The sequence below is a fragment of the Salmo trutta genome, chromosome 4 (genome assembly GCF_901001165.1).
Source record: "Salmo trutta chromosome 4, fSalTru1.1, whole genome shotgun sequence".
Classification (NCBI taxonomy): Eukaryota; Metazoa; Chordata; class Actinopteri; order Salmoniformes; family Salmonidae; genus Salmo; species Salmo trutta.
This window is the reverse complement of record NC_042960.1, coordinates 60,697,498-60,718,435: the sequence shown is the minus strand read 5'-3', so window position 1 is coordinate 60,718,435 and position 20,938 is coordinate 60,697,498. Positions and strand designations below refer to the sequence as shown.

The 20,938-nt window shown below is 43.1% G+C and overlaps 1 protein-coding gene across 9 annotated transcripts in view; it reads left to right on the top strand.

Annotated features, from left to right (window-relative positions):
• LOC115192763 (GRAM domain-containing protein 4) overlaps positions 1–20,938 on the top strand; it is a 55,491-nt gene that overhangs the window by 11,676 nt on the left and 22,877 nt on the right. For 7 of the 9 annotated variants that reach the window (XM_029751584.1, XM_029751583.1, XM_029751592.1 and 4 more), the window contains exons 3-4: positions 6,855–6,975; positions 19,325–19,448. In XM_029751584.1, the coding sequence (XP_029607444.1) occupies positions 6,855–6,975; positions 19,325–19,448 (245 nt within the window). Of the gene's footprint in view, positions 1–5,456; positions 5,611–6,854; positions 6,976–16,697; positions 16,802–19,324; positions 19,449–20,938 lie in introns of those variants that run through there. The other 2 variants (XM_029751590.1, XM_029751591.1) reach the window with 2 other exon arrangements.

The window sequence follows — 20,938 nt, the reverse complement described above, 5'->3', positions numbered from 1 at the left end:
CCACAGCATGATGCTGCCACCACCATGCTTCACTGTGGGGATGAGGTTCTCGGGGTGATGAGGGGTGTTGCGTTTGCGCCAAAATTGGGTTTTCCTTGATGGCCAGAGTACCTTCTTCCATATATTTGGGGAGTCTCTCACATGCCTTTTGGCAAACACAATGTGTTTGCTTATTTTTTCCTTTAAGCAATGGCTTTTTTCTGGCCACTCTTCCGTAAAGCCCAGCTCTATGGAGCGAACGGCTTAAAGTGGTCCTATGGACAGATACTCCAATCTCCGCTGTGCAGCTTTTCAGCTCCTTCAGGGTTATCTTTAGTCTCTTTGTTGCCTCTCTGATTAATGCTCTCCTTGCCTGGTCTGTGAGTTTTGGTGGGCGGCCCTCTCTTGGCAGGTTTGTTGTTATGCCATATTCTTTCCATTTTTTAATAATGGATTTAATGGTGCTCCGTGGGATGTTCAAAGTTTCTGATATTTTTTTTATAACCCAACCCTGATCTGTACTTCTCCACAACTTTGTCCCTGACCTGTTTGGAGAGCTCCTTGGTCTTCATGGTGCCGCTTGCTTAGTGGTTTTGCAGACTCTGGGGCCTTTCAGAACAGGTGTGTGTGTGTGTGTGTATGTATATATATATATATATATATATATATATATACTGAGATCATGTGACACTTAGATTGCACACAGGTGGACTTCATTTAACAAATTATGTGACTTCTGAAGGTAATTAGTTGCTCCAGATTAGGGTTGCACATTTTGAGGAATGTTCAGGGGTGGAAAATTTCTGTGGGAATTGATATTAATACCATTTCAATGTAGATTTTTTTTTGCATTGGATACATTTACCATATCATATGGAGACAAACATTTGACCTTGTCATAAGTAGGCATATTTGTAAATGATTAAATCCTTCAAATAGAAATAAAAAAAACATTTAATTACGAATTGAACTTTAATTAAATGAGTTGACTCTTCACATGATGATTTCACTGAACAACAAAATAAAATAAATATTGAATGATCCCCAATGATCCATCACATCTCCCAAAACCGTTTTCAACATACATCTGTAAAACAATAGTCTAGAAACTAAAGCTTTGGTTGTCTTCCTCTCAGGCTTCCATGTCTTCTCCCTGGACCTTCTCAATGTCCACCTCTTGAACATCAGACTCTGAGGCCTCATCTTCACTGTCACTTTCCAACCTTGTTGTAGATGGCTCGTTGTCAGGCTCAAAAAGTCTCAAATTTGCCCGGATGGCCGCCAGTTTTTCAACCCTTGTATTGGTCAGCCTGTTGCGTGCTTTGGTGTGTGTGTTCCCAAACATGGACCAGTTGCTCTCTGAGGCGGCTGATGTTGGTGGGATTTGGAGGATGATGGCGGCAACAGGGGGAAAAGCCTCAGATCCACAGTCCCTTCCACCAGGTGGCTGATGAGATGTTGGCATGACTGCCATATTACATCTCCATCCCAAAGCCCTTGCTTGGAAGTGTACTTTGTCAAACTGCCAAGAACCTTGCCCTCATCCAGGCCAAGGTGGCGAGACACGTTAGTGATGACACCATAGGACTTGTTGATCTCTGCACTAGACAGGATTCTCTTGCCAGCATACTTTGGGGTCCAACATGTATGCTGCAGCATGTATGGACTTCAGGCAGACGTCTTCACGCTTTTTGATGTATTTAACCTCTCTAGGGTAGGTGGCACCAAATCGTCCCACCTACGTAACAGCCAGTGGAATCCTGTGGCGCGTTATTCAAATACCTTAGAAATGCTATTACTTCAATTTCTCAAACATATGACTATTTTACAGCATTTTAAAGACAAGACTCTCGTTAATCTAACCACACTGTCCGATTTCAAAAAGGCTTTACAACGAAAGCAAAACATTAGATTATGTCAGCAGAGTACCCAGCCAGAAATAATCAGACACCCATTTTTCAAGCTAGCATATAATGTCACAAAAACCCAGAAGACAGCTAAATGCAGCACTAACCTTTGATGATCTTCATCAGATGACACACCTAGGACATTATGTTATACAATACATGCATGTTTTGTTCAATCAAGTTCATATTTATATCAAAAACCAGCTTTTTACATTAGCATGTGACGTTCAGAACTAGCATACCCCTCGCAAACTTCCGGCGAATTTACTAACAATTTACTAAATTACTCACGATAAACGTTCACAAAAAGCATAACAATTATTTTAAGAATTATAGATACAGAACTCCTCTATGCACTCGATATGTCTGATTTTAAAATAGCTTTTTGGTGAAAGCACATTTTGCAATATTCTAAGTAGATAGCCCGGCATCACAGGGCTAGCTATTTAGACACCCAGCAAGTTTAGCCTTCACCAAACTCCGATTTACTATTAGAAAAGTTTGATTACCTTTGGTGTTCTTCGTCAGAATGCACTCCCAGGACTTCTACTTCAATAACAAATGTTGGTTTGGTCCCAAATAATCCATAGTTATGTTCAAACAGCGGCGTTTTGTTCGTGCGTTCAAGACACTATCCGAATGGTAAATAAGGGTTACGAGCACGGCGCATTTCGTGACAACAAAATTCTAAATATTCCATTACCGTACTTCGAAGCATGTCAACCGCTGTTTAAAATCAATTTTTATGCAATTTTTCTCGTAAAAAAGCGATAATATTCCGACCGGGAATCTGCGTTTAGGTAAATAGACGACAGAAAATAAAGCACGGGATCGACTCGTGCACGTGCCTAAGCCCATTATCCTCTTATCGGCCACTTGCCAAAAGCGCAAATGTGTTTCAGCCTGGGGCTGGAATGACATCATTCAGCTTTTTCCCGGGCTCTGAGAGCCTATGGGAGCCGTAGGAAGTGTCACGTTACAGCAAAGATCCTCAGTCTTCAATAAACAGAGACAAGAAAAACAAGATCTTGTCAGACAGGCCACTTCCTGTTCAGAATCTTCTCAGGTTTTTGCCTGCCATATGAGTTCTGTTATACTCACAGACACCATTCAAACAGTTTTAGAAACGTTAGGGTGTTTTCTATCCAAAGCCAATAATTATATGCATATTCTAGTTACCGGGTAGGAGTAGTAACCAGATTAAATCGGGTACGTTTTTTATACGGCCGTGTAAATACTGCCCCCTAGCCCTAACAGGTTAAGAACTGCAGTTTCCTCTGCTTGGAGAAACAGTGAAGTGAGCAGGGCAGTACGGATTTCTTCTCTTACATCTGCAAGCAGAGTCTGAACATCAGACAGGATGGCATTGTATCCCTCAATCCGTGCAATGGCTACTGCTACAGGTTCCATGCTGCTTACCACGCTCTCCCAAAATACATAATCCAGGAGGATCATCTTGATGTGGCTGTCGATATCGGCAGACTGTGCTTGGAGAGATTCCTTCCCCTCCAGGAGACTGTCAAACATGATGACAAGACCACCCCAACGGGTGTTGCTGGGCAGCTTCAATGTGGTGCTCTTATTCTTCTCACTTTGCTTGGTGAGGTAGATTGCTGCTATAACTTAATGACCCTTCAAATACCAAACCATTTCCTTGGCTCTCTTGTAGAGTGTATCCATTGTTTTCAGTGTCATGATGTCCTTGAGGAGCAGATTCAGTGCATGAGCAGCATAGCCAATGGGTGTGATGTGAGTGTAGGACTCCTCCACTTTAGACCAAGCAGCCTTCATGTTTGCAGCATTGTCTGTCACCAATGCAAATACCTTCTGTGGTCCAAGGTCATTGATGACTGCCTTCAGCTCATCTGCAATGTAGAGACCGGTGTGTCTGTTGTCCCTTATGTCTGTGCTCTTGTAGAATACTGGTTGAGGGGTGGAGATGATGTAGTTAATTATTCCATGCCCACGAACATTCGAGCACCCATCAGAGATTATTACAATACATTCTGCTTTCTCTATGATTTGCTTGACCTTCACTTGAACTCTGTTGAACTCTGCATCCAGAAAATGAGTAGATAAAGCATGTCGGGTTGGAGGGATGTATGCTGGGTGAAGAACATTCAGAAATGTCTTCCAATACACATTGCCTGTGAGCATCAGAGGTGAACCATTTGCATACACAGCTCGAGCAGGAAAAAACTTTTGATACCAGGAGGAACATGAGCTGTTGTTATCGATAAGGTGTCTGATTCATAATTTTCACCTCGAATAGAAGTAGAGGGACTTTTGTCAGAGGTTGCTTGTTGTGAGCGCTGAGGGAACTTTATGCACTTGGCCAGATGATTCTGCATCTTTGTTGCATTCTTCACATATGATTTGGCACAGTATTTGCAAATGTTCCTAGCTTTTCCTTCTACATTAGCTGCAGTGAAATGTCTCCACACATCAGATAGTGCCCGTAGCATTTTCCTGTAAAGATTAGAAAACAAATTGTAAAAAACGAATCAAATTCCATGTACAGATAAAGGTTAAGCAGTTAGATTAAACAACTCCTTTGTAAGATAAATGTTTTAAAATGAAATATGTATGGAAACAGGTGAATTAACACTAATTAACGCTAAAACCCACATGGGCTTAACTTCCCATGGAAAATTTCCAGAAATGTACCGGCAAATTTCCGACCCTTTGCAACCCTACACCAGATCTTATTTAGGGACTTCATAGCAAAGCTGGTGAATACATATGCACGCACCACACATCTGTTTTAGAATTTTTTTGAATATTTTGAAACAAGTTATTTTTTTCACTCCACCAATTTGGACGATTTTGTGTATGTCCATTACATGAAATCCAAATAAAAATCAATTTAAATTACAGGTTGTAATGCAACAAAATAGGAAAAATGCCAAGGGGATGAATACTTTTGGAAGGCACTGTATTTACCTCCATAGCAGGCATATTTTAACCTCTCTTGGGTATATATTTTAACCTCTCTCAAACATACAAGTATTATACACCATTTTAAAGATAAACATCTTGTTAATCCAACCACAGTGTCCGATTTCAAAAAGACTTTATGGCGAAAGCATACATTGCGATTATGTTAGGTCAGTGCCAAGTCACAGAAAAACACAGCCATTTTTCCAGCCAAATGAGAGGAGTCACAAAAAGCAGAAATAGAGAAAATTAATCACTAACCTTTGATGATCTTCATCAGATGGCACTCATAGGACTTCATGTTACACAATACATGTATGTTTTGTTCGATAAAGTTGATATTTATATCCAAAAATCAGTTTACATTGGCGCGTTATGTTCAGTAATGTTTTGCCTCTAAAAAACATCCGGTGATTTTGCAGAGAGCCACATCAATTTACAGAAATACTAATCATAAACTTTGATACAAGATACATGTGTTATGCATAGGATAATAGCTACACTTCTCCTCAATGCAACCGCTGTGTCAGATTTCAAAAAATATTTACAGTGAAAGCACACCATGCGATTAAAAAAAAAGAAAGAAAAAAAGAAAAAAAAAGAAAGAAAAAAAAGACATACCGGTAGACTACACACATTTCACACGTAGCTCAATCAAAGTGGCGCTACAGAGGCTCCATGTGTAGCAAGTTAAGTGGGAGATTTCTAATCAATGCAAAATGGAATCAAAATTACAGAATTACGTTGGCTACATGAGAAGGATTAGGCTACAATGATCAACCAACAGGTAGGCATAGCAGGCCTGTAATTTGTCGCTGTTTAACTCTTTGTTGTACTTTGTTGAGCTTTTATGGGGTACATATAATTAACAGTAAGGTCTAATTTACACAGATGGAATAAATGAATGTACATTAATAGGGCCCATTTCTCAATTAGCAGACTTAGTGAATTGGGTCACTGCTTCTCTGGGTAATGGTGCGAGGGATGGTGTTAATGTACTCCTATTACTACATTTTACAGAGCAGACGAGCACTACTTTCCCATCGTAATTGCACTCTCAAAGTAGCCTTAAATCTGGCCTAGATATGGCATATTCAAAGCTAAAATAGAGTTTGGAAAGTATGTGCTGTATGCAATCATTGATAAACGTAATGTAGCAGTTGCTACCTACACACCGCCTTATCGGTGCTCAGACGTTCATGTTGAAGACAATTATATGAATGGAATGTTTTGTTCTGGTTGTCTTTTTAATGGTCCGTAAGGGATGTGTGTCTGTGACATGTTTCACAATGTCTGTCAATATTCTTCTCGTGTCAGTCATTGTTGCTAACTTGTTTCAGTGAAAGACTGAGACCTGGCTTTGACGAGTCTTATTCATGAATAAATTACACAGTACGTTGTAGTACAGTAGCGAATTATAATATCCCTTGTCGAAATGTACTAGCTTTATTCATCTGAGAGGAGACCTTTTAATCAGAGCTGGGCTTGTGGTATCTTCCTCTCCCACCCATCGTTACTAAAGTGCACTGATTTCCCACTTTCTGACACAAGCTGTCTTTGCTTATTCTTATCCCCCTGCTGAGAGGATCTAGATGTTTTCCTCCCCTCTTTTTGAGTAGCACAGTACCAACACTAGTTACTATCTCAATGTAACTCTGTGGCTATCCTTGTGTACTTTCACAATATTCTTCGTTTCGCTCGCTCTCTCTCTCGCTCTCTCTCTCGCTCTGTGTTGGGTCATGATTCAGATGATAGTCTGCATACACAATTACACTGCAGTTTGAGCTAGGCTGGATGGTGCAGGGAGAAACTGAAGGTGAAATAGTCTTCTGCAGTCAGCTTGCCTGCATTTATCTATGTGTGTGTGTGAGTTTTGAGGTACTGTGTGCCAGTGTTTTGAACCAGAGTCCACAGTAGTTCACATTGGCAGGGAGTTATTCTTCTCTCCTCACTGCGTGTGTGTGTGTGTGTGTGTGTGTGTGTGTGTGTGTGTGTGTGTGTGTGTGTGTGTGTGTGTGTGCCCACATCCAGGCTGGTCTGGGGACACTTGCTATGGCCGCAGCCATCCAGGACTATCAAAGGACTGAGACAGATGGACTCAATGAGGTGAAAGGCCACCTGGAAATTGCCTTACTGGAAAAGCACTTCCTACGTGAGTATTTCACACTTTTTCAGTCTAGGTTTAAAGAGAAGTTTGTAAAACCTCTAGCAGTAAGGTTTTGATTTGCAAAAAGGGAAAATCTCTTCACATGTTTGTTGGTTGATTTGGCAATACACACAGCAGCTATGGATATCTGTCTTTCATGTCAAGGTGCCTGTTAGTTGGTGAACTCATTAGGATGTGTGTGTGTGTGTGTAAATGGAATTGGTCTCGCCTTCAGGGCTCTCCTGGCTGCAGAATTACATTTGCTCATATAGCCCTCTTACATCTGGCTCTTATATTAGATCAACTTTAGCTTTGTACTGTAGCTAGGTCAGTGATCATACTATCTGTGAGTGACTATAGTCCTCTATAAGGATGGGCACAGTTATTCAAATATCCCAACAGACGTCAGTATTTGATTACTTGGGAGTGTTCATTTTTGAGAGAGAAAAAATATAGGCCTATTTTAACAATGAAAATGCTTTGTCTAAAGTTATCTGTGACATTGCTACATAGCCTACAAGGATAGACCATTACATTTGTCATTTTTATAAAATAGAGTTTTTATGAGTGCGCCCCATTTTTAAAAAAGACGCACAGGTAGCCTACACATTTCACACGTAGCCTACACATTTCACACGTAGCCTACACATTTCACAGGTAGCCTACACATTTCACAGGTAGCCTACACATTTCACAGGTAGCCTACACATTTCACAGGTAGCCTACACATTTCACAGGTAGCCTACACATTTCACAGGTAGCCTACACATTTCACAGGTAGCCTACACATTTCACAGGTAGCCTACACATTTCACAGGTAGCCTACACATTTCACAGGTAGCCTACACATTTCACAGGTAGCCTACACATTTCACAGGTAGCCTACACATTTCACAGGTAGCCTACACATTTCACAGGTAGCCTACACATTTCACAGGTAGCCTACACATTTCACAGGTAGCCTACACATTTCACAGGTAGCCTACACATTTCACAGGTAGCCTACACATTTCACAGGTAGCCTACACATTTCACAGGTAGCCTACACATTTCACACGTAGCCTACACATTTCACAGGTAGCCTACACATTTCACAGGTAGCCTACACATTTCACACGTAGCCTACACATTTCACACGTAGCCTACACATTTCACACGTAGCCTACACATTTCACACGTAGCCTACACATTTCACACGTAGCCTACACATTTCACACATTCACGTAGCCTACACATTTCACACGTAGCCTACACATTTCACACGTAGCCTACACATTTCACACGTAGCCTACACATTTCACACGTAGTCTACACATTTCACAGGTAGCCTACACATTTCACAGGTAGCCTACACATTTCACACGTAGCCTACACATTTCACAGGTAGCCTACACATTTCACACGTAGCCTACACATTTCACACGTAGCCTACACATTTCACAGGTAGCCTACACATTTCACACGTAGCCTACACATTTCACAGGTAGCCTACACATTTCACACGTAGCCTACACATTTCACAGGTAGCCTACACATTTCACAGGTAGCCTACACATTTCACAGGTAGCCTACACATTTCACACGTAGCCTACACATTTCACAGGTAGCCTACACATTTCACAGGTAGCCTACACATTTCACACGTAGCCTACACATTTCACACGTAGCTCAATCAAAGGGGCGCTACAGAGGCTCCATGTGTAGCAAGTTAAGTGGGAGATTTCTAATCAATGCAAAATGGAATCAAAATGACAATTACGTTGGCTAAATGAGAAGGATTAGGCTACAATGATCAACCAACAGGTAGGCTGTTTCATATGAGTGGACTATTGGCTATCTAGCTTCTTTACAACAATTTGATGTTGCATCTATTACGACTATCCGGATATCCCCAAAATATCATGATATTTTTCAACACATTGAGGAGATGGAAGTAAAGAAGTGGTGTGTAGCCTTCATTTCACCTCAGCCCTCCCTCCATCTGGGATGCAGGCTGCATGTCAGCAGTATGGGCTGGTGGCTGGTCCTCATTGCAGAGCCCATTGTCCTCTGTCTAGCACCAAAGGGTACTAATGGAAAGAGTGCAATCGCCAAATATACTGTAGCTGCTCTACTGAAGCACATGTATAGTGAGTCTTTTTCTAATAATCAGATTTCCACAGTTGGTACTGAAGTTGATTATCCAATGACTGTGAGATGAGCAGTTTGTAGATTTGTAATGCGATTGCTGTTTGTCTGCCTTGTTTTGAGCCCTGGCCCTGCTTTGCCATGAGCCTTCAGGGAGGTGGTTAGTGATTGAGTAAATGATCAGCTTTGTCCTTTTATGCTTTGATGAGTCGGTCATTTAATAATAATAATGCCATTTTGAAGACTCTTTTATCCAAAGCGACTTAGTCATGCTTGCATTCATTCAAATAACATTTTATTGATCACATTTGGTAGAAACAATTCTGATGCTCCATATGTGACCTCAGTCTGGACGCTCAGATTTTTAGCACATGACCTGCCGTTACCACGACAACTACCCAAAATTGAAAGGAACAGTGACAGGAAATGAGAACTGAGTATGTGTGATACTTCAGAGGCTACATAAATGTGAATGCACACATCTGATAGGGGTCACATGTGAAACTGAGTGTGGACAGTCCTCAATTGCCCTCAATTGCCCTCCATCATTCTTATATGGAAGAAGTTGGGAACCACCAAGACTCTTCCTAGAGCTGGCCACCTGGGAGGTGTCCAAGAACCCAATGGTCACTGTGACAGAGCTCCAGAGTTCCTCTGTGGAAATGGGAGACCCTTCCAGAATGACAACCATCTCTGCAGCACTCCACCAATCAGGCCTTTATGGTAGACGGATGCCACTCCTCAGTAAAAGGCATGACAGTCCACTTGGAGTTTGCCAAAAGGTATATAAAGGACTCTCATGAGAAACAAGATTCTCTGGTCTGATGAAACCAAGATTGAACTCTTTAGCCTGAATACCAAGCGTCACATCTGGAAGAAACATGGCACCATCCCTAAGTTGAAGCATCGTGGTGACAGCATCATGCTGTGGGGATGTTTTTCAGCGGCAGGGACTGGGAGACTTTTCAGGATTGTCGGAAAGATGAACGGAGCAAAGTACCGAGATCCTTGATGAAAACCTGCTCAGGACCTCAGACTGGGGTGAAGGTTCACCTTCCAACAGGACAACGACCCTAAGCACACAGCCAAGACAACACAGGAGTGGCTTTGGGCGAGTGGCCCAGCCAGAGCCCGTATTTGAACCCGATCAAACATAAACTCCCCAAATACAGGTGTCAAATCAAAGTTTATTTGTCACCTGCGCTGAATACAACAGGTGTAGACCTTAGAGTGAAATGTTTACTTACAGGCTCTAACCAACAGTGCAATTTCTAATTGGAAAAAAAGGTATTAGGTGAACAATAGATAAGTAAAGAAATAAAAACAACAGTAAGAAAGACAATGAAAAATAACAGTAGCGAGGCTATAGTCGGGCTGATTGAGGTAGTATTTACATGTAGATATGGTTAAAGTGACTATGCATATATGATAAACAGAGAGTAGCAGTAGCGTAAAAGAGGGGTTGGCGGGTGGTGGGTGGCGGGACACAATACAGATAGTCCGGGTAGCCAATGTGCGGGGGCACCGGTTGGCCGGGCTAATTGAGGTAGTATGTACATGAATGTATAGTTAAAGTGACTATGCATATGAGATAAACAGAGAGTAGCAGCAGCATAAAAGAGGAGTTTGGGGGGGCACACAATGCAAATAGTCCGGGTAGCCATTTGATTACCTGTTCAGGAGTCTTATGGCTTGGGGGTAAAAACTGTTGAGAAGCCTTTTTGTCCTAGACTTGGCGCTCCGGTACCGCTTACCATGCGGTAGTAGAGTCTATGGCTGGGGTCTTTGACAAATTTTAGGGCCTTCCTCTGACACCGCCTGGTGTAGAGGTCCTGGATGGCAGGCAGCTGAGCCCCAGTGATGTACTGGGCCGTACGCCCTACCCTCTGTAGTGCCTTGCGGTCGAGGGCTGAGCAGTTGCCGTACCAGGCAGTGATAAAACCAGTCAGGATGCTCTCGATGTTGCAGCTGTAGAACCTTTTCAGGATCTCAGGACCCATGACAAATCTTTTTAGTTTCCTGAGGGGGAATAGGCTTTGTCGTGCCCTCTTCACGACTGTCTTGGTGTGTTTGGACCATTCTAGTTTGTTGGTGATGTGGACACCAAGGAACTTGAAGCTCTCAATCTGCTCCACTACAGCCCCGTCGATGGGAATGGGGGCGTGCTTGGTCCTCCTTTTCCTGTAGTCCACAATCATCTCCTTACTCTTGGTGATGTTGAGGGATAGGTTGTTATTCTGGCACCACACGGCCAGGTCTCTGACCTCCTTCCTATAGGCTGTCTCGTTGTTGTTGGTGATCAGGCCTACCACTGTTGTGTCGTCTGCAAACTTAATAAGGGTATTGGAGTCGTGACTGGCCACGCAGTCGTGGGTGAACAGGGAGTACAGGAGGGGACTGAGCATGCACCCCTGAGGGGCAGCGTGGCTGATGTGTTGCTACCTACCCTCACCACCTGGGGACGGCCTGTCAGGAAGTCCAGGATCCAGTTGCAGAGGGAGGTGTTTAGTCCCAGGATCCTTAGCTTAGTGATGAGCTTTGAGGGTACTATGGTGTTGAACGCTGAGCTGTAGTTAACAAATAGCATTCTCACATAGGTGTTCCTTTTGTCCAGGTGGGAAAGGGCAGTGTGGAGTGCAATAGAAATTGCATCATCTGTGGATCTGTTGGGGAGGTATGCAAATTGGAGTGGGTCTAGGGTTTCTGGGATAATAGTGTTGATGTGAGCCATGACCAGCCTTTCAAAGCATTTCATGGCTACAGACATGAGTGCTATGGGTCTGTAGTTATTTAGGCAGGTTACCTTAGTGTTCTTGGGCACAGGGACTATGGTGGTCTGCTTGAAACATGTTGGTATTACAGACTCAATCAGGGTCATGTTGAAAATGTCAGTGAAGACACCTGCCAGTTGGTCAGCACACGCCCTGAGCACACGTCCTGGTAATCCGTCTGGCCCCGCAGCCTTGTGAATGTTGACCTGTTTAAAGGTCTTACTCGGCTACGGAGAGTGTGATCACACAGTCGTCCAGAACAGCTGATGCTCTCATGCATGCCTCAGGTGTGCCAAGCTTGTAGCGTCATACCCAAGAAGACTCGAGGCTGTAATCGCTGCCAAAGGTGTTTCAACAAAGGACTGAGTAAAGGGTCTGAATACTTATGTAAATGTATTTTTTTTTTAATTTTCATACATTTGCACAAATTTCTAAACCTGTTTTTGCTTTGACATTATGGGGTTTTGTGTGTAGGTTGTTTTGGATAAGGCTGTATTGTAACGTGGAAAAAGGGAACGGTTCTGAATACTTTCCTGAATGGACTGTATATACAAAAGTACGTGGACACCCCTTGAAATTAGTGGATTTGGCTATTTCAGCCACACCCGTTGCTGACGGATATATAAAATCGAGCACACAGCCATGCAATCTCCATAGACAAACATTGGCAGTAGAATAGCCTTACTGACGAGCTCAGTGACTTTCATTATGGCACTGTCATTGGATGCCACCTTTCCAACAAGTCAGTTTGTTAAATTTCTTACCTGCTAGAGCTGCCAAGGGCAACTATAAGTGCTGTTTTTGTGAAGTGGAAAAGTTTAGGAGCAACAACAGCTCAGCCGCAAAGTGGTAGGCCACACAAGCTTACAGAACGGGTCCGCCGAGTGCTGAAGCACGTAGCGCATAAAAATCATCTGTCCAGTTGCAACACTCACTACTGAGTTCCAAACTGCCTCCGGAAGCAACGTCAGCACAAGAACTGTTCACCGGGAGCTTCATGAAATGGGTTTCCATGGCCGAGCAGCCGCACACAAGCCTAATATTGTCAAGCGAGGGCTGGAGTGGTGTAAAGCTCGCTCCCATTTTGGATCAGTGGAAATGCATTCTCTGGAGTGATGAATCATGCTTCACCATCTGGCAGTCCGACGGACGAATCTGGGTTTGGCGGATGCCAGGAGAACGCTACCTCCCCGAATGCATAGTGTCAACTGTAAGGTTTGGTGGAGGAGGAATAATGCACTGGGGCTGTTTTTCATGTTTTGGGCTTGGCCCATTAGTTCCAGTGGATGAAAATCTTAACGTTACAGCATACAATAACATTCTAGACGATTCTGTGCTTCCAACTTTGTGGCAACAGTTTGGGGAAGGTCCGTGCACAAAGCGAGGTCCATTCAGAAATTGTTTGTCGAGATTGGTGTGGAAGAAGTTGACTGGCCTGCATAGAGCCCTGACCTCAACCCCATCGAACACCGTTGGGATGAATTGGAACGCCGACTGCGAGCCAGGCCTAATCACCCAACATCAGTGCCCGAACCCTCTAATGCTTGAGTGGCTGAATGGAAGCAAGTCCCTGCAGCAATGTTCCAGCATCTAGTGGAAAGCCTTCCCAGAAGAATGGAGGCTGTTATAGGTGCAAAGGCAGACCAACTCCATATTAATGCCCATGCTTTTGGAATGAGATGTGTGATGAGTAGGTGTCCACACACTTTTGGTTAGATACTGTATACCACAGCGGTTTAGATGGTACAATGATTCTCTAGTCTACACTATACTTGCTAAAATTCAGTCTGTGACAAAATAAGCAACTATTAGAATTTTAGCAACCAGGAAATGGCGGCGTGATTTCTGCATAGTGCATCTTAAAAGTTAAACATACCCGACCGATCGCAGTGATGTTTACACACATGAACAGCACACACTGCATTGCTGATCAATTGAGGCCAATCTGCCCCGCGATCAATACATTTGTCTAACAGACAGTCCATTTTGTGATATCATCAGCCTCTACAACTGCACATACAACAGTGTTGCCTACCCTTTTGAGATGGATAACATTCACATTGCTTTAGTGTTTGTATTTGAATAGGTTTTTGATTATGCTCACCATTTCCCCTAAATAGCTTGGATTTCACACTCGCAATCTGTCATTTTACACAACCTGCCACAGGAAGAGACAGAAATGTGTATTTTCTATACATTTTTCCCCTCCTTGCTCTCTTGATGTGAAAATCCTAGAGACCTCCGCACTTCACAAAATTGTAAATAATATTTGGCACTTCACAAGAAATAATCATGTAGGGTGTCGATCATCCACTTTGAGGGGCACCTGCAGTGTGTGTGGGGTGCGTGTGCTCGCTCGTCCTGAGGGCTCTGCAATGGGAGAGGACATGAAAGGTCAGACCCGGACCTTCTTACTGTGCCAGTAAATAAAAACAGTGGTTATTAATAGAGGATATTACTTAAGCTACTCCACTCTGAAGAAAGGCAGCCAGGTATTGAAGGACCATTGGGTGTCTCTTTTCTGGTCCACTGGTACAGTAACTGGAGGATAGCAGTAGTATGAATGGTTTCTTCAGTAGTATTCTGTATGTCCACTCCCTTGCTCTTGGTAATTATTAACCTATGCTGGCTAGAAACCACAATGCATTTTTATAGTCTCTGCTAGTCTCTGGCTCCAGGCCAGAACAAGGGAGAGTCACATCAGCCCACCTCCTCCTGTGTGACATTGTGAAATGCCTGGGTGAGGTTGCATAGCGATACCTAAGGAATCTCCAGGCCGGCCTGAAGATGTTATCCCACTCGCTGTTTACTTGTTGTGAAGCATGGCAGACAGCTTGGGTTTCTCAGGGGAAAGTATTTGGATGTGAAGTGATGCTGCATTTCCTGGCAGGCATTGGTCTGTTGACTCACATTTGTAGGCCTATCTGTCAGACACTGATTCTGGGACAGTTGGTCATGGTTGTATGATTTTTCTCCTGTCATCTACCTCCAATATGTTACAATACATAGCTTTATGAATGAAGTGAAGACCTCACACAGAACACTATTGTAATTCTACCTAGTAGAGCATTAAAGGCAAGATACCAAACTCTAACAAGCCTGTGTAACGGTAGTAAAAAACTTGTTTACCCTGTTAGCCAGTGTTAAAGATACAGCACCTCCCTTAACATACTAGTAGGTGTCCAGTGAAACTGACAGTTGGACATTTACTATACTATGATAAAAGACGAGAGCGACCTCAACAGCGTGTTGGAGACGTTAAGAAAAATTGTCTTGTGTTGGCAGCTAGCCAAAACAAGGCACCGTGAGATAGCAGAATTCAGAAAGTCGGAGATACATTTCAGTTATATTACAAACTGGGTACAACAACTTTAAAACTAACCGCTGGCTCAGAAAAATCTGAAGTGAGATTAAATGTCTTAGATATGGGCCTATTTGGCTACTAAAACACTTGCTGTTGTAGAAACATACCCAGAACTGTGGTAACTGAGTGCCCTGTCCCCCCAACAGTCCCCATGTCCAGAGGCTTGGTCAGGCATGGGAAGCCATGCATGTGATAATGAGAGGATGCTCTCTGGCACATTGTTAAATAAAGGCCTCTATGCAAATGTTTGACTTACATAACTAGGTTATCCGGGGCATACATGGCTTTCTATTCTCCCTCCTGGCTCTGCAGCAACCCCAGCAGCTACTGGTTAGCAGGTTAGCATGCCGTGTGGCACTCATTCAGAAAAAGTAGTCTGTTTCTATATGAATGAGGTGGTGACCTGAAAAGGCCTTGTACAGTAGGGCTTTATGGGGGCCAAACCCATTAGTGAAGTTGAGAATTGGAGGCTAAGAGGGAGAGCTCGTCTGTTAGAGTGGAGGACACTTCCTTAATGTTGCTAGACCCCAGGAACAGTAGCTGCTGCCTTGGCAGAAACTAATGGGGATCCTTAATGAAATACAAATACTTCAACACACTCCAGTTTCACATCTGAGGAGAATATCTAATATCTATACTAGCCTTACATTTATTTCCATCCACCTTTGATTGGATAGTTTGAGTATAGTTGTTTTAGGTTCCTATGGGTTTTCTCTACAGGAATGCTTCCAATTGGCTCATTCATCCCCCTCCTCTCCCCTGTAACTATTCCCCAGGTCGTTGCTGTAAATGAGAATGTGTTCTCAGTCAACTTACCTGGTAAAATAACGGTACATTATTATTTTTTAAATGCACTTTTGTCCTTGATAGTTCTTTAGTCCTCTTTGAAAGGAAATTAATGTAGCTTTCTTTTGTTGAAAAGCATTTCACTATCAAGAGAATGGCGCGAACATCGTCTCACTCAACAAGAGGTAGACCAGAACGTTCTCTTTTTAGAAAGCGTTTTTTGGTTTGATGACGGGTCGTCTTTGAAATGGATTCAACATGTCAGTTACGTTCAGTACATTCACATACTTCCATGCCATGTGATACCAGGAAGAGGATGTGGTTTACACCAGTCTCATGGTGGCCCAGTCACAGTTGATGTAGCAGGAAACAAACGATAGATCAGGATGTGGACGCGCTAAAGAATTAGAACATGTTTTCTGCCTTCAGATGACTCATACTATTCAGATGTTTAAATTAAGAACCCTAGGCCTTGATCAGCTCTTTGGTTTCTGGGCTGAATGTGTCGCTTACAAGACGGTTGGGAATTGATGTGAACAACGGGGCTTTTTGCTCTCTTGTGTGAAGCTGTGGTGAAATCCTAAAACAGTGTAACTATGACGACAGGAGAACTTAGCCATGATGTCAATGCCCTGCTTAGGTGGACGGGGCGGCTATGCTACATTTTGTTCCTCATTCATCAAGGGGAACACTTGAATATTTATAACTTGGAAACATTCTGCAGAGGGTGTCATAAGTTGTGTTGCTATGGTGGCAGATTTTCCAATTAGCTTGATGTTGTGTGGTAGGTACAGGAAATATCTGTATATTTTCCAGCTGTGTACAAAATGTGAACGTAATTTCTTATTAGCATGTTTTCATAAGGTAATGAAATGAACCATCAACTGTAGAGTGAATTTCACTAGTCATGTAAAAATAATAATTTTTGTGATGTACAGTTGAAGTCAGAAGTTTACATACACTTAGGTTGGAGTCATTAAAACTCGTTTTTCAACCTCTCCACAAATGTCTTGCTAACAAACTATGGTTTTGGCAAATCGGTTAGGACATCCACTTTGTGCATGACACAAGTCATTTTTCCAACAATTGTTTACAGACAGATTATTTCACTTATAATTCACTGTATCACAATTCCAGTGGGTCAGAAGTTTACATACATACACAAAGTTGGCTGTGCCTTCAAACAGCTTGGAAAATTCAAGAAAATGTCATGGCTTTAGAAGCTTCTGATAGGCTAATTGACATAATTATTAGCCCCCCCCAGCTTAGAGGGTTAAGACAGTGACCCTCGTTGCAGCAGGCTCTAGCTGTATTGAATTATTAACCAGGCTGCTGTTGTCCCAGGTAACCTTGTGGTAAGCTGGTAACAACACTAAGCTGTTAGAACAGGCAGGCGGTCACTTTCAAGCTCTGGCGTTGCTCAACCTAGAACTTTACCACCGGTGTCCATCATTCCCTCTAGTAGGTCCTTTATCAATTTCTTGTGGTGTTGAGCTTGCCAGGTGAACTTTCTCCCAGTACAGTGAACAGATTGGGGGCCATGCAGTAGCTGCAAATACTAGCTAGCTCTTTCTAATTTCTCTTTCTCCTGCACTAACTGTTTCCTCTCACCTGTCCTGTCCTCTCCTCCCCTCCTCCTTAGTATCTCTCTCGGCCTTGGTCTTATTTTTTCACTAATATCTCCCTCCATTATTTTACACCTCTTCTCTGTCCCCCTCTCACCAACTGAATCCTGAGATGTAAAGTGGACCAGAGTTGGCCTGTACGTCACAGTTGACACATTATGGAATGGGTTGATGAGTATGTTCCCTTTTTAATGCCAACCGCTAAAGGAGCGGACTCGTGAGAAGCCATTTTAAATCATGCCACACATACTCGAGATGCCTTGCCTGACCAAATCTGTTCTGCAGAGGTTTAATCTAATGTCTTGTAATGCTGAAACTGAAGGACTACAAGCTGGTCTGGAAGTGACTGCTTTTTATAGCCTCCGGCCCGTGGCGTTATCCTCGGTCAACTGACTGACAGACCAAGGTAGCCTGTTGTACCCTGGTACCCTGTTGTACCCTGGTACCCTGTTGTACCATGGTACCCTGTTGTACCCTGTTGTACCCTGGTACCCAGTTGTACCCTGGTACCCTGTTGTACCCTGTTGTACCCTGTTGTACCCTGTTGTACCCTGGTACCCAGTTGTACCCTGGTACCCTGTTGTACCCTGTTACTCTGGTACCCTGTTACCCTGGTACCCAGTTGTACCCTGTTGTACCCTGGTACCCAGTTGTACCCTGTTGTACCCTGGTACCCAGTTGTACCCTGTTGTACCCTGGTACCCAGTTGTACCCTGTTGTACCCTGGTACCCTGTTACCCTGGTACCCTGTTGTACCCTGGTACCCAGTTGTACCCTGTTACCCTGGTACCCTGTTGTACCCTGGTACCCTGTTACCCTGGTACCCTGTTGTACCCTGTTACCCTGGTACCCTGTTACCCTGGTACCATGTTGTACCCTGGTACCATGTTGTACCCTGGTACCCTGTTGTACCCTGGTACCCTGTTGTACCCTGTTACCCTGTTGTACCCTGGTACCCTGTTGTACCCTGGTACCCTGTTGTACCCTGGTACCCTGTTGTACCCTGGTACCCTGTTGTACCCTGGTACCCTGTTGTACCCTGGTACCCAGTTGCCTACCAGTCTACCTTGTTCTAATTGCTTTCACCCACCGCTTTAAAATCCAATCAAATAATTATTTATCTTGCTGATTACAGAAGCACAGAATGAGAAAAAAGAGTCTACTTGAGAACCATTCTTTTCTGTTTGTTATACTGTGGTCATGGGGGGAACATTCCTTATGAAAAGGACATTTCACTCTGTCTACGGTCTTAGTTCAATTACAGTGATAAAGTAGGTTGAGGTGTTCTCTGGCAGAACTCTGTGCTACATACATTTTTAATGACTTACAACCGGTTCTGAATGAGACAAGGTTTACTTCATCTTCCTTTTCCCCTCTCTGCTCGGTCAAATAACATCTCAATGGTTTGGGGACTGTAAACATAATTATGGGCAAACATATCTGTTCCAAGAGCTAGGCAACCCTGTTCCTAAAGTTCAGCTTGTACTTAGTCCCAACCAGGCACCGCATCTGATTCTACCGGTAACCTCATCAACTGTGCTAATTGATCAATATCGGTGACTTAAGATTGACACGTTTGTACAGGTGCCTGTGGCAGTGACCCACCAGGACCAAGGTGGTAACAGTCAGAAATGTGTGTTGGCTGAGCCAAACTTATGGGCTTTCATTGCTCTATTTTTCAGAGGAGGAGTTGAGGAAGCTTAGAGAAGAAAGCAATATAGAGACACTGAAACAGGAGCTGGAGAAAGAGAGATCGAAAAGGCTGGACTTGGAACAGAAACTGAACTTAGAAGTTCTCAAAACGAGGTAAGAGGCGTGTGCGTAGACGCTCTACTGCTGGCTTCCGTGTGTCGGCCCCTGTGTGTGTCGGCCCCTGTGTGTGTGTGAGCGGAGCATTCCCGATTTGACTGGAGCGCTGAGCGAGATTTCCAAAGGCTGGAGCGTCGGCCTTCTAGCCCACTCCAGTAGCGCTCACTTCACCAGCTCAGGGCATGCCCGGCCCAGCGTGCATTTGTAGTCTACTTGTGTGCTGCTATAGCCCCTTGCTTTAGCTACTGTCATGGAGTTCACTAAATATTTTCATAAAGAAACTGATAAAACACACAGGTGCAAAATCAAAGTGACTTCTGAAGATGAGGACCAAGTGGGGGAGTGCGGTGATGTAATGTCCACAACTAAACAATCATTGTGGAATCTGAAAAGACAGTTTCAAAAGAAAGGAACGAGGTGGGTAGCTAATTAATAGATAATTGTGTCAATGTACCAAAGTATTTAGAAACAAAAAATCTGTTCTCTTAAGTTTCCTTCATTTTTGTTCTATTATCTATACAATAGGCCATAATTGATATTCTTGTCCCAATAGGCCTGGAATATTCCAACTTTCAAGGAGCTTTCCGTTTTGATTGAATTATACAAACCTAGAGGCCTATAAATAAAATAAAACAATTATAATAAAAACAATCATGCATCCCTACCCAGCCCGGCAAGCTTGGCCAAAAGGGTGTTCAGCATCACAAGTGGCTCTGCCAGTAAGGAGAGGATATTCCCCACTGCTGGCCGGCTCTCCAGGCACCATCGCATGGGCCTGATGCCACAGACTCTAAAAATGAATTCAAAGGCAAAAATGAGTAATAAGGCATTTTTGATTTAATTTGTATTTAATTTTAAATAAGTCGCAGCTTATATGCACAATTTATAGACCATAATGATTTAATACAACATGTTTTTTAAATGTTTCGCCTCCTTACCAGCCTAGTGTGGTCACAATGTATTTCTTTGTAGGCTATAGCCTTGAAATAATTGAAATAATATAGCCTGAATAATTCATTTTGGTTCTTTCTTAGTCTCCCTGTCTGGCTCCTGACCTATTTAGAGTGTTTATATGCTGTTTAGTATGACATGTTGCCTATTTGAAATGATGAGCTCTTCTTACATTCACCTTTTCATGTTTATTATAATGCTTTTCATTTGGTTTCACTACCTCAAAACCAAATGGTAGATCCAGGTAGTCACAAAAATAGATGGTTACATTGGGATTTTTAATGAATGGAGTGGGAGTTTATTTTCCTGTGAGTGAGGAGCAGTTTTTAGTGGAGCGGTTTGAAAGGACGTGGAGCTCCATGAGCGATGAGCGGGATTTCCAACCGCTCAACTCAAAATCAAATCAAAGTTTATTTGTCACGTGCGCCGAATACAACAGGTGTAGACCTTACAGGGAAATGCTTACTTACAGGCTCTAACCAATAGTGCAAAAAAAGGTGTTAGGTGAACAATAGGTAGGTAAAGAAATAAAACAA